A 14,584-nucleotide genomic window follows, 5' to 3' on the forward strand; every position below is an offset into this window, starting at 1 on the left:
AATCTTCCAAAATCTCAAGACACTGCACCAAAAGTCTACATTTAGTGCCATTGCTCTAGAACTGGGTGAAAAAATGTGAATTGTTGAAGAGTGTTGCAAAATCCTCATTACTGTCTCTTAAAATCACTCTCCCCTTAAAAAAAATCCATCCTGTCATGCAAAAAAGGAAAGTCACTCTGTAACACGACAGAGCTGAAAGAGTTAAGCACGGCAGACAACTGGAGTATATCCAGAACCCATGTGTCGGACAAGAACTCACATGTGGTCCTCAGTGGGCTCGTTGAGGTGTGTGGAGGGGTGTGGGTTTTTTTTAACTTTTCTTTTACTAAACATTAAATTATTTCCCAAGAAATAAAAAGTTATTTACATTGGAATTATCTACAGTATGCCAACGGTATCCTTGCCGGTCACATGCACAGGTTAGGGCCGCATTCATAAACGTGTGCACGCTTCTCTCAGGCTACGTGTGCTCCCGCCTACCCACTCCAGAGCACAAATGGTTGACACCACTCAGTTTGTTCCCCAACCAAGGAAAAGGCCAAGGAGAGGCAATGGAATGGGCCTGATCCGGCTAAGACCTGCAAGTCCGTGGGAGCTGAGGGCACTTTGCAAAGTCAGCTCTTGTGGTTTAGGCTGGAGGGGGAAAAGGATCATTTCCCTACTACAGTTCAGTAGAGACTTCCAGACCCACATAGGAGATTCGGACACACAAGCTCTCAAATCCCTTAGCCCTGTTATCTCGGCCTTCAATCATTATTTTTAACCAAGGAGAAATTTCCAAATGCTGAGCAACTACCTGCAGTTTATGAATGCGGCCCTGGTAAACAGAACTCCTGTCCCCAGTCCCCCAAAGGATGATCATGATGTATCGTTTTCTTTTTTTAATAATAATAATAACAATAATAATAATAATAATAATAATAATAATTACAAATAAAAAGCCAGAAATGCTGTAGACCAGGTGGATTTTCAGAATTAAACGCTAGTGCAGTTGGGGATTTCCTTTGTGCTTTCACTGTTGGCAATTGTCGAGATGCTTCCTGAGGAAGACAAGAGGGAGACAAGGGTCAGGGCAGCTCATGAAATGGCCCTGCCTGTCGCCTGTTGCTCACACGCAAAGGGCACGCCCATGCCCCAGTGCAGCGGGATGTGGGAAGAGCCTCGAGAGAGGAGTTGGGTGGGAGTATGTACCCCTTTACTGCTTGATCACCTGGGATAAAGCAGCCTGAATCTACTTGGGTCTTGTCCCAGGGTTCTTAGCTTTGGACTGCATGCCCCCCACCCCAACATCATGGAAGACAAGGCCTCCCCCTCCACTCCCTGCCCCCCACCGCCCAGTCATCACACATGGCTAACTGGCAATGGCATTCTCGCTAGATGTGAAGGGGGAATTCCTGTATGGAAAAGGCCAAGCACCGCAGTGACAGAAAAAAATGCTGAGCTCGCCAAGCTCCCTGCTCTGGAGGGGAAATTCTGCTTGACTGCCGATGTGGCCAGCAGTTCAACTCTGTGCATGCGAAAATAAGAACCCCCCCTTCTCCCAATAGTGAGGTGTCCTGTCCCATTTGCACCCCGGAGGAGCCTTTGCCATCCAGCCTATTGGCCATTCGCTTTCCTGAACGCCAGCGATCGGGTTCTGCTGCCGTCGCCAGATCAGTGCACTCTCGGGGTTGGTCACTAGTCGCCGAGAGGGCAGCTGCGCCTTACCCAGCACCCGCGTATCCAGTTCTTTGTCCATGAGCTCCTCGGGGTCAGTGAACTCGCTCAGGGTGATCTTGGGGGCACTTTCGCTTTGGCTGACGGAACCGATCATCTCTTGCTCCTTGTCGTGCTGGACTTGAGCATAAATGTTCACCCACGGGATTTTCCTGCCGGGGAAAGGCGAGTGAGAGGCCCTTGTTAGAACGGCAGGATGGTCGTTCACGAGAGCCATTAAACTGGGACCAGTCCCTGGGGCGCGGGAGCGAGGACACTGTGGTAGGAAATGGGTCCTGGAATCATGCCGCCTGACCCCTCATGGAGCAAAGCAAATGCCCACGAAGTCCCAGAGGAGTTGAATTCACCCAGCATCTCACAAAGGGGCCTAGCACCTGGGAGGATGCAATGAAGTATAGTGATTGTGGACCAGCAGGGCCGATGGCCACTGTGGGCCCTGGGGCAAGGTGTGGGTGTGTGGGGGGAGGCGCTCCCACCTCTGGAAGGGGCGGGGCCTCAAGCCGCCAGCTCTCAGTGCCCCCTGTCCCCCAGCTCTCAGAGGCATGTGAAGCAGCCACTCCAGCAAAGATTCAAAGGGGTCCAGGGCTCTGGCTGACTCCGTTGCTATGGCAGCAGTGGTGCAATTCGAGCCCTGGGCCCCATAGAATCGCCCGGCCCCAGGCAATCCCCTCCTTTGTCCGCCCTCATCGGCAGGTCCATTATTGGCTCTTTGGTGACTGGCCAATGAATTATCGTTTGGATTCTGGTACCGGGGGAGGCCTCCCCCATGCTCGGTTGCTAGGCGCTGCCCCAACATAGGGTAAGAAATGGGCCCGCCACAAAGAGCTCACAGTCAGGACTGATGAGACGGGGGAAAGGCAAAGGAGGTTTTATTATCCTTTTGCAGATGAGGAACCAAAGATGCAGAACTAGGTGATTTGCCCCAGGCACGGAGGAGACAATTTTAGACCAATTGGAACAGCATAAGGATGCCAGAGCTTGTTAGTGGGGTGTCTGTGGGGTGCCCCCCTATGTGAGCTGGCTGTTAGAAAACCCATGCCTCTAGAAGGACCCCAGGCCAGGCACGGCGAGCTGCTGGAACGGAGAATCGCTTTGTGCTATTCCAGGCTGATGGCTTGCAAGGAGGCTCCGTCATGGGCTGCCTTTGGATGTTAGCCTCTTTGTTGCCAAGTGTGCCAGAAAGAGTCAGATCCTCTCTGGTGTAATCTGGCTTGGCCCCATCGACCTCGCTAGAGCTGTGCTGATTTACACTGGCCCCAGCTCTCCGGCGCTCTCATGTGAGCGTGACAGTTGTTATCAACGGACATTGGGATGTAGTTGTCATGTTGCGGAGCAGTGAAACGTCTCCTCCTGTAGGTGTGCCTTTCTCTCTCTTGGCGCTGGAGATTTGGCACAACCCCTAGACGAGGCCCAGCTTACGCCCTCTGCGTAGGAACCCCTGCTCTCCAAATGATGTCCAAAACTGTCGATATACCTGCATCTATTCTGAGGCCCGCTACATTGGTCAGGGGGTTGGTTTTCTTCACCTGCGGCTGTCACTTTCAAGTGTAGACCAAGCCCCCCACCACCACCATCACCACCACCACCCACACGCTCTTTCTCCAGGTCTCTTGAGAGAAAAAGAGCTACATCTGTGAAGGGCATCAGTACCCAACCCGAGTGCCCATCGATTGGGAAACGGGCTCACCAAACATTTGGTGGGGGAAGGAGGCTGACACGTGGCAATACAACACATGTCTCTAGGCTACAGCAGCATCCACACCTTGTAGTTCTGTGATTGTAACCTACAGGCCTTGATCTATGTCGGGAGAGTTAACAACGGTGACAGTCCAGTGCTCTTCATGAGGCTTCGAGGCCAGCCCCTTGCTGAGGTGAGGGGCAGGCTCACAATTGGGAGCTCTGATTTTAGGCAGTCTGCAGACACAGGCAGGCAGGCAGCACTGCATGGCTTTCGGTCCGTTTATATCTGGAGGCTGTTTTCCCAAGCAGGGGAGAGATTTTGTTTCTCTTTCAGTGAGGCTATGTCTACACTAAAGTTTTCTCGGCACAAAATATGGTAATGAGGGACTTATTTGCATGGGTTGCACTCTCATTTGCATTTTTTCTGCGGATCCATTTTTGCTTAGTGGGTTTTCCACAAAAACAGGCAGTATGGATGTTTTCTTTTTGAGTTAAAAACCCCTTTTCCTGCCAGACCAGTAAACTTCCTTTTTTGGGGGCATAAGGATCTTGCAGGAAAAGGGTTTTTTTGCACAAAAAGGAGACATCCACACTGCTTATTTTTGCGCAAAAACCCAAGCTCAAAAACGGATCGGTGGAAAATATGCAAATGAGATTGCAACTTATGCAAATGAGTACCTCGTTAGCATATTTTTTGCCAAGAAAACTCATAGTGTGGATATAGCCTGACAGTTTAGGGGCTGCAGAATAAAGCAACAGCCACCAACTATTCCCAAGAGTTTTTGTCAGGAGTGGTGGACAGATAATGAACCCAGCAGGGCAAACGGATAGGGCAAGGGAAGATCAGAACAGACTCCCTCAGGAAGGCGGGAAAGCAAATCTAGCAAGAAAGGACTCTCCATGAAGGGACAGGAGAAGCATCAAACCACCAAGCAAAGGGAACCAGACCCTGAAAGGGCTTTGGACAGTCCAATCAAGTTTTGAGAGTGAACAAGAAAACTCCAGTGATTACCAAAGGGCCAAGAACAGGCCAGATCCAAGGAAACTTAGCTGTTTGCAATGGTAGCAGCAGGGGAAAAGTTTCAGCCTTCCACTGTGAGCAATGGGGAGGGGATGAAAAAAATGCTGCATGGGAAAGGAAGCCTCCAGTTACCTCTTAGAATCATGGAAAAGACAAATCCACAGATGTGAACACCTTCTCTTCACATTCTAGCATCAGACCCCTACCCCGACTGTCCCCCAAAGATGCACACGTAGTGTCAATCTATACCAAAAAAGGACAGCTCTGGGAATTACAAAGCAGTCAGCTTAACTTCAGTACCGTGAAAGATAAAGGATCAAATAATCAAGTAATCTGTCTGCAAACACCTAGAAGATGATAAGGTAATGAGTAAGAATCAGCAGGGAATTGTCAAGAACAGATCATGTCAAACCAAGCTAATAGCTTTCTCTGATGGGGTAACAAGCCTTGTGGATAGAGGGGAAGTGGTGGAGGCGGTATATCTTGACTTTAGTAAGACTTTTAATACTGTCTCGCATGACCTTCTCATAAACAAAGTAGGAAAATATAACCTGCTTGGAGCTACTATAAGGTGGGAGCAAAACTAGTCAGAAAACCATTCTTAGAGAGTAGTTATCAATGGTTCACAGTCAAACTGGAAAGGCATATTGAATGGGTTCCACAAGGATTAGTTCTGGATCCAATTCTGTTCAATATCTTCAGTGATTTAGTTCAAGGGTGGGCCATATTTTTTGACAGGGGGCCACTCTAAGATTTTGGAAAGTGGTCGAGGGCCACACTTTTCCATGGTATTAATGGAGGAGATGTGGGGTCTGGGATGGAAGTTGAGTGCAGAAGGAAGCTTGGGGTAAGGGACTGGGGTGCAGAAGGAGAATAGAGTTTGGGTGATGGAGGTGGTTGTGACCTAGGGCAGGCAACTGGAGTTCAGGGGTTTGGGATGTGACCTAGGATAGGAGGGGATTGTGATTTGGGGCAGGAGATTGTGGTGCCAGACCTGGGATGCAGTATGGGGGGCAGATGATTGGGGATGGAGGGGCTGGGATGCCAGAGACAGGCTTTAGCCAGGACACTTACCAGCCAGCAGCCAAACCAGCCTGCCTGCTTGCCAAGCTAAGGCTTGCAGAGCTTAACATGTTTCCCAGCCAGCCTGCCTGCCCGCCCATGTGTTTGTGTGAATAAACGAGCGGAGGAGAGGTGGCATGATTCTTCTTGGCTGCCTGTTATTCAAACAGGCAGCTCCCATTGGCAAGTTTCTGGCCACAAAATGGCCAATGGGACTGTGCTGGGGGCAGATCCTGAAGTTTTCCTTCCTCCCCTCCAATTTTGAAACAGAAATGGGGCCCGGACACTGCGTTTCTGAGCAGCATGTAAGGCTGTGGGGCACGCAAGGGAGGCTGCCTGGGGTTCCCTGCTGCCTTTGTAGGGTGGATCTAGCAGCCTGATTTAGTTAATGGAATAGAGATACTCTTATAAAGTTTGTGGATGATACCAAGCTGGGCGGGGTTGCCAGTGCTTTAAAAGATAGGATTAAAATTCAAAATGATCTGGGCAAACTGGAGAAATGGGCTGAGGTAAATAGGATGAAATTCAATACGGACAAATGCAAAGTCCTTCACTTAGGAAGGAACTATTAGTTTCACACATACAAAATGGGAAATAACTGTCTAGGAAGGAGTGCTGCAGAAAGGGATCTAGGGTTTATAATGGACCACAACCTACATATGAGTCAACAGTGTGACGCTGTTGCAAAAAGAAGCAACTATCATTTTGGGATATGTTAGAAGTTGTGTTGAAAGCAAGACACAGGAAGTAATTCTCCTTCTCTGCTCCGTGTTGATAAAGCCTCAACTGGAGTAACAGGTCCAGCTCTGGGCACCACTTTTCAGGAATCATGAGGACAAATTGAGAAATTCCAAAGAAAGGCAACAGAAATGATTATAGGTCCAGAAACACGACCTATGAGGGAAGACTGAAAAAAATCTTGAGTTTGTTTAGTCTAGAGAAGAGAAGGCAGAGAGGAGGGGAGAAGATCGTGATAGCAGCTTTCACGTACACAAAAGATGGATACAAGAAAGAGGAAGAAAACCTTTCCCCGTATGTTTGAGGATTGGACAAGAAGCAATGGGCTGAAATTGCAGCAAGGGAAGTTTAGGTTGGCCTAGGAAAAACGTCCTGTCACAGTGGTCAAGCTCTGGAATCAATGGCCTAGGGAGATTGTAGATTCTCCATCGTTGGAGATTTTTAAGAGTAGGTTAAATAGACACGTGTCAGGGACTGCTTAGATCATACTTGGTCCTGCTATGAGTACAGGGGACTAGACTAGATGATCTCTCAGGGCTCCTGTGAGTCTATCGTCCCAAACACGCACTTCTTTCACAGCCGGCGTTGCGAACAAGGATCTCCTACACGTCTGCTGAGTCTATTACTTATGGGCTCCTACTAGGGAGGCTGCATGCAAGCCAGCAGCGTGCCAGTTCTATAAATTTGCAAATTAAAAATTCATCCAGCCACATGCTCCCCCCCTTCTCTAAGCAGAAGCTCGGTATTCAGACAGGGATTCGAGCTAATCATAAAAGTATACATTGCCAAAGGATTGACAGCTGGCACGAGTGTTTACTTTCTGCCCATTTCTCCATTGAGAGCGGTTCCTCGCTTTCATTTCTAATCCAAAGAGCAGCGGGCTTGGGGTGGAAGCATGTTTTTCCTGCTCCGCGACCCTGCCGTTGGGCACGGGGGGTTCCAGACGGCCTTTATCATTGGCAGCGATGTCTGTTGGTGTGGACGAAGCAGCTAATAGCGGAGTCCTGGGCCCCATGGGACACGCTCTGATTTTATTACCATGCAGTTCTGCAGTCCAGATCTGTACTGCCCCGTGTCTATGGAGAGGGCAGGGTCTGGGTTCCCTGCCTCTGTGACCCAGCAGACATCCCAGGCACTGGGGTACGGCTCCAGCTTGGCAACCTGGGTGGGAGGCATAGCTCAGTGGTTTGAGGGGGCCATTTAGGGATCTGGGGAAAATCTGTCAAGGATGGTACTTGACCCTACTGTGAGGGCAGGGGGCTAGACTCAATGACCTCTCAAGGTCCCTTCCAGCTCTATGAGATGGTATATCTCCATGTTATATTATAGGTGGGTGGTCAGGATCTAAGATGCGCATGCTGTCGCATAGGGGTTATTTTTCAAGGGACTGCACACACTGGAACGTGGCCCCCTTCAAGCAAATTGCTTTGCCAAGCTGCCTGGGATCTCCTTGCACAGAAGCCGATTTTCTTCCTTCTGAGTGGGTGCTCCAAGCCCACTCTTCCCCCCGGTCCTATCCTCGCTCTACCCCTTCTCCCCAACGCCCCACCCCCTGCCTGCTTCTACTCCGCCCCCTCCTTCCAGAATCTCCCCCTCTCCAGTGGAACTCACCAAACAGCTGATCAGTGGGTGGATACTTAGTTCCCAGTATTTTTTTTACCAGCCCTTGTTTCCAGCCCCCGACACAACTCGATGAGAACGCCCTGAGGCAGTCCCCACATCCTAGGGCAGGGGTGCCATTGCCCTGCTCGCTGTGCCTCCCATCCCTGGCACAGCGAGCAGCAAGAAAATGGTGCCATGCTATTGACTTGACACGCGTAGGAGGCTGAAATGCTGCATCTGAGCCGATGAAAAATCTGGGCACGAAGGTTGCACTCCCCTGGAATCCATGGAAGCTTCGCCACTGCCGTCATCAGGCTTTGGTTCCAGCCTTTCGGCCGCTTTCACTTGAAAAAAAGCTCAGCGTTCCAGTCCGATTCCAGCGTGGGGCATCTAGTCCGGGCCCCTCTGAGCCAGCTCTCTCTACTCTCGGGAGCCAAGGCCGCCAACGCAGCAGTGATGCTCCCTTTGGCACAGCTGCTCCTTGTGCTGAAGCCGTCAGGGAAAGAAGCACGCAGCTGGGCCCCGTCGGGGGAAAGGCTCTGGCTTGGGAGTTAGACGCTGAAAACGTAGCCACACCTGGATTCACGCTGTAGTCCCAAGCCCGCACAGTCCAGCTTGTTTAACAGGGCAGGGACCTTAGTGCAAAGTCTGCCCCGAGAAGCTCTGTCTGCCTCCGCAGGGTCCCCATGGTGCATCCAGTCAGCAAACAAATCACACGTGTCCCATAATTTTCATAATGGACACGAGGCAGGTCCTGACTGCTGCTTGGGAACGGGGCGTCGGTATTAAAGTCTGGTGAAGGCACCTTGGTAATTAGTATGAAAGCAGGCCTGCCAGTGCAGGGGGGCAAAGGGGGCAACTGCCCCGGGGGCCCGGCGATTCAAAAGGGCCAGGAGCTGCTGGCTACCGCTGCTGCAATTACAGTTGTGGCCAGAGTCTTGTGCCTTTAAATCACCTCCAGAGCACCACATGTCATGCTCCAGGCAGTACCAAGGCTGCCTGGGAGAGGCTAGCCCCGCCCCTTCCGCCTGAGGCCCCGCCCCTTCCACCAGAGGCCCCGCCCCTTCCACCTGAGGCCCTGCCCTTTCCAGAGGCACATAGTTTCCCCTGCCACCTTGCTAAAGGGCCTGACAAGTCTGTCAGCCCCGCTGCATGGAAGTGCTTGTTCTCTGCATGCCAGACACAGACAAGCTCTCTGCTGGATCCCGACGGCTGTGGGAGATGGAGGCGGGTTCCATGAGATGTGCAAGATACACCCTCCCCGCCCCCATACTCAGCTGAGTTCTCTCTGCATTGGGATTTTGAACAGCCCTGTCTACTTGGAGGGGTGTTGGAAGCCAGGTCCTGGTTCAAGCTCACCTCTCGTGCTGATGCAAGGCACAGATGGGCTGTGTCTACACTGGGCCACTTATTCCGGAAAATCAGCTGTTTTTCCGGAATAAGCTGCGAGCTGTCTACACTGGCCCTTGAATTTCCGGAAAAGCAACGACGCTCTGCTGTACAAAATCAGCCGCTATTCCGGAAAAACTATTCTGCTCCCGCTAGGGCATAAGTCCTTATTCCGGAACACTGTTCCGGAAAAGGGCCAGTGTAGACAGCCCAGTAGTCTTTTCCGGAAAAGTGCGTCTACATTGGCCACAGACGCTTTTCCGGAAAAAGGGCTTTTCCGGAAAAGCAGCCTGCCAATGTAGACGCTCCTTTTCCGGAAAAACTGAAAACGGAATAGTATTCTGTTTTAAGCAGTTCCGGAAATTCATGCCAGTGTAGACACAGCCCTTGAGTTTTCAGGCCCCAGTGAGCATTCTCAGCCAGGAGTTATGTGGTGAGGGAGGGAAGAGGGAAATCAGATGTCAATTCGGGAGCAGGGCAAACGTGATGTGGAAGTGACACAGGGTGATGGACATTGGCTGTCACCACCTCACGTGTGCACGGCTTCACGGAGCCTTCTCATGCTCCCGCAGCATGGCAGGGGCTTTTGCATTCCGTCGGGATTAACTGGGGTTAACCGAGACCAGGCGGCAGCAGGAAACGAATAGCGAGAGCCTGATTCTTCCGGGCTTCCCCCTTGTGCAAAGCGGCTGTAAAGCACCACCCTGCTGACCATCATTGCCTAGCTGGGACAACGCAGCTCGGTCTCAGCCCACCAAACCCAGCAGAACCCAGCAGGCGTCAATCCCAGCCAGATGCCCTATTTCGGACGTACTGTCCATGTACCTTGTCCCTGTGGGACACATTGTCTACTTGGCAGTATCGTCCCCTGCCTGGCCTCCTGGAAACATGGTAATAAATCCGGGGTCTGTCTCAGCCCTTGCAGACAAGCACACTTAATCTTTTTGGCTCTGGCAGAGTAATTACAGGGCAGAGAATCCGAAATCAGTCTAAACCACGGGCTAGATTCTTAGCGGATGTAAACAGGTGGCACCCCACTGGAAGCAGGAGGCCACATACTCGGCGGATGTAAATCAGGATTGTGCCACTGAAGCGAATCGGGATTTCCAGCTGATGTCCACAGACGACAAGGGACTTATAGAGGTGGACACCAACAGAGGTTCTGGTCCCAAATCCTTTCTATAATTCAGTCCTAGGACCACCATACCAAGAGGCCCGGCTTTCCTGCTCTAAATGCCATATTTTCAGCATCTCTTTGCAAGGCTTCCTTGGAAACAGCTGCCTCCCCGGAGAGCTGCACAACATACCTTTTAAATTTGTAGATTAAAAAAACAGCCAAGCCGACAAAGACCACCGACAACAACATCAACATGGCTGAACTGCTGTGCCCAGCGCTGGCGTCCACCAGAGGGGCTACAAAGGAAAAGGGCGGACAATTACAGTGGGAAGTCATCCACCAGGGGAGGGAGGCGCCAGGCCGCCAAACCTGGTTCTTGCTTTGCAGCGTCTGCTTTCCTATTACCGCTGCGCAGCACATGCTGTCTGAGCAGAGCCAGCTGGTAGGAGACGAATCGATTCCCCTGCCGCCCAGAGCAAAGCTGCTATTTGAGCTGGTGCTGCCGGGTAACAGCGCCTGATGAAAAGGCAGGAGCAGGCTGTGCGCAGACAAACTAACTGCTCCTATGTTAACTCTTCAGGCTGTCTTGTTTTAAGCTTTCACTGTGGCTGGAGCAGAGGCAGAAAGCGAGGCCGGGGGTACGGAACCTCAGGCCCAGAGGCCGGATGCGGCCACTGGCTTGCCTGGATCCGGTCCTCGAGGCTCAGGGCTCCCTTCCTAGCACTGGGGAGCCTGCGCCTATTGAGGGACTGGAGCACACAAAACCTACTAGCCTGGGAAAAGGTTCCCCACCCCTGGCATAAAGGTTTAGAAGGGCGATCTAATAAGAATGGTGCCGAGATGTTTTTATTTTTTTAGTTTACACTGGAGAAGAGCAGAATCCCTCAAACCGAACGCCCCTCTGTTGCTCCCCAAGTTCCATAGCAGTGTCCAGTGGAGCCCCACCTCTGTAGATATGTGTGTGTGTTTTATAATAGACTGTGGCTGCGTCTACACTGGCGTGATTTTGCGCAAATACTTTTAACGGAAAAGTTTCTCCGTTAAAAGTATTTGCGCAAGAGAGCATCTATACTGGCATGTGCCTTTGCGCAAAAGATTTGCTTTTGCGCAAAAGCATCCATGCCAGTGTAGACGCTCTCTTGCGCAAGAAAGCTCCAATGGCCATTTTAGCCATTGGGCTTTCTTGCGCAAGAAATTCATGTTACCTGTCTACACTGGCCTCTTGAGCAAGAACACTTGCGCAAGAGGACTTATCCCTGAGCGGGAGCGTCAGAGTATTTGTGCAAGAAGCACTGATTTCATACAGTAGAACGTCGGTGTTCTTGCGCAAATACTCACAGCCAATGTAGACAGGCGACAAGATTTTGCACAAAAGCAGCCGCTTTTGCACAAAATCTTGCCAATGTAGACACAGCCTTCATGTAAATGGGGTGGCTCCCACCCCTGGTCTGGAACAGAATTCTCGCAGCTAAGTGGTCATTTTGCAAGATGGGGACTGAGAACAAGGAACTCCTGAGTTTAATCCAGGACTAACCCTCTAGCTCAGAGGTCTCAATTCCCAGACCACAGGCCATCCCTGGCTTTATGCAGTTTGGTCCAGGAGTCCTGGCGGGCTGGGTAGGGGGGACACTTGTCCGTTCCTGCCACTAGCAGAGTGAATGTGCCTGTCAAGTGTGCTCTGCTTCCTTACGGCCCCCCAAATAATCCGCAAAGCTGCATCCTTGGGGGACAGGGCACCATGACGGGGGTGTCGGGAAGGGGCGGGGCTTCAGCTGCTCAATTGCACGACTGCTTCAGCCCGGGATAGTCCATGGGCTGGGTGTTTGAGATCCCTCTCCTGCCCTAGCTTTTTGCAAATGGTTTCAAGTAGCAGCTGGACTTTCCTGAACCATCAAAGAATATCTGATCCAGGTTCATTATCACAACTTTCTGTTGCTTATCTTTCATGTGAGTGTCTCAAAACGCCTCGCAGATCTTAATGCATGAATTAACGAAGCCTCGCATCAATGGCATTTTTATACGTGAATCAACTGAGGCACCGGGCCGTTACAGTTCATATTTTCAAAAGCAGACTCAAGTTTTGCGTGCCTTGGATTTTGGACACCAGCTGAAGATACCTTCAGGGCTGATTTTTCAGAAACACGGAGCCACCCAGCTCCCACTAGCTCTGACTGAAGTTCTGTGCTTCTGGAAATCAGACCCAAAGGATGTCCAGTTGGGCGTGCCCAAATTTTGACCAAGGTAACGTGCCCATGGTTGTGACAGAGCTAATACTACAACCCACAAGGCTCCTGGTATCTGTTCTATCTGCTGCATTCCACTGTATCCCTGACCAATGCCAGTAAATGATTCTGCAGCAGCGAGAACTGAGACTGAGCCAGACGCCTTCCAATCTGACAACAGAGCAAGGGTTAGTGCACCACCAGTGGAAGGTTACATCTAGGGTCAAACCACACAGACCAGTGAACTCCTCCTCCTTGAACCCCAGTAGCTTCTTGTGATGGTCTGGGGTTTCTTCAGGAAATGGAGCAAACGCCTAGCCAAGGTATTCACCGGAAGCGAGGTTTAATCGGCCCTTTCTCTTCTCCAGCTACCTAGCATCTCGGGAGAGGGTTGAGCTGGAAGAATCCAGATCTGCAACTGGTCAGGCATCTCTAAAGAACATCCCCCTTGCGACGTTTAATCCCTCCCCTTTAAACCGTCTCTCCCAACCCAAACCTGAAGCTAACCTGTGGCCAAGGAGGGAGAGCTTGGCTGATCTAATCACTCCATGGATGGAAGGGTATAAGAGTATCCTGGGAAGCTTTGAGGAAGGAAGAAATTGAAAGGAGCGGGATTAAATGTTAGGAAGAGGGTGTTCCTTAGAGGTTCTGGGCCTGAACCCAACATCCCCCAGTGGAGCACCCACACGCTCAGACCTTTTGAGTTCCAACCTGGATCCAGACAAAGTGGGTTCAGCTCTTCTCTAGTGCGGACTGGGTAGTGGAGTGGCCCACGCAGGAAGGGAGACCCTTGCATCGGGAAACTGAGACACAAGCTCAGCCAACCCATGTGTAAATCAACCAGTTCCTCCCAACGGTCCGCCTCTCCCTCCACTTGAATGACTTCCCTGCCATCCATCTATCGATATGCCATGAGTGCGCCAGTCTGTGTCCCGGCTCCTATGGGAAGCACAACTACTCAAGGCTCCACACTTACCTAACGTCAGCTGAGTGACGTACGTGATGACTTCCACACCAGGCTTCAGCTCAAACTGGACCAGGTTCTGGTTGAGAGCATTAAAGAGGATTTCAACAACCTGAGGGACCAATCAAAGAGAGGCGGGGGGTGAACATGGACAACAGCACCAGCACCACGGAACCCATCTTGCGGCAGGGAGAGTGTGTGTCAGAGGCGGCTAGGACGGGAAAATTTGCAGGAAGTCAATGTAGGTCTCGGAGGTTCTCCCAGCAGGAAAGCTGGAACTTTAAGACCCCAGGAGGGGAAGAGAAACCAATAAATATAGAGTCCCAGGCTGCGTCTTCCCTGGCATGATTTTGCACAAATACTTTTAACAGAAAAGTTTTCCCGTTAAAAGTATTTGCACGGGAGAGTGTCTATACTGGCACGTACCTTTGCGCAAAAGATTTGCTTTTGCACAAAAGCATCAGTGCCAGTGTAGACGCTCTCTTGCACAAGAAAGCTCTAGTGGCCATTTTAGCCATCGGGCTTTCTTGTGCAAGAAATTAACTTGGCTGTCTACACTGGCCCTCTTGCGCAAGAATACTTGCACAAGAGGGCTTATCCCTGAGCAGGAGCGTCGGAGTGTTTGTGCAAGAACCACTGATTTTGTACAAAGTCAGTGTTCTTGAACAAATACTTGCAGCCAGTGTAGACAGGCGGCAAGATTTTGTGCAAAAGCGGCCACTTTTGCGCAAAATCTTGCCAGTCTAGACGCACCCCCAGAGTTTCAGGCTAGAAGGGAACTCCAGATCATCTAATCTGCCTTCCTGTATATCACAAGAAAGCTAGAGATGGGTAGAAAAGAGCCTTCTATGGGATCTTCCTCAATTCCTTCCAACCAACACTCTGGGAGCATGATCCAGTGCCCAATGGAGTCATTAGGAGCCCTCCTGTTGACTTCAATGGAAGTTGGATCAAATCATGGGTCACTAAACCCGTGGGCCAGCCTAGAGCCTTCCGTTTCTCTCCTTTTCAAAGCAGAACTAGTCCAGCAGCTCCTATCCATGGATAAATTCATGGCGTACAAGTCCATCAAT

General features: G+C 50.9%; 1 protein-coding gene across 2 annotated transcripts in view; it reads right to left on the reverse strand.

Annotated features, from left to right (window-relative positions):
• Positions 1–866: 866 nt before the first annotated feature.
• Positions 867–14,584, reverse strand: part of SORCS3 (sortilin related VPS10 domain containing receptor 3) — a 499,588-nt gene continuing 485,870 nt past the window's right edge. For both annotated transcript variants that reach the window (XM_006135388.3, XM_075935518.1), the window contains exons 24-27: positions 13,524–13,623; positions 10,516–10,621; positions 1,708–1,868; positions 867–1,040 (exon numbers count right to left, since the gene is read on the reverse strand). In XM_006135388.3, coding sequence (XP_006135450.2) covers positions 976–1,040; positions 1,708–1,868; positions 10,516–10,621; positions 13,524–13,623 — 432 coding nt within the window. In that variant the 3' untranslated portion in view covers positions 867–975. The remainder of the gene's footprint in view (positions 1,041–1,707; positions 1,869–10,515; positions 10,622–13,523; positions 13,624–14,584) is intronic.

The sequence above is a fragment of the Pelodiscus sinensis genome, chromosome 8 (genome assembly GCF_049634645.1).
Source record: "Pelodiscus sinensis isolate JC-2024 chromosome 8, ASM4963464v1, whole genome shotgun sequence".
In the NCBI taxonomy this organism is placed as follows: Eukaryota; Metazoa; Chordata; order Testudines; family Trionychidae; genus Pelodiscus; species Pelodiscus sinensis.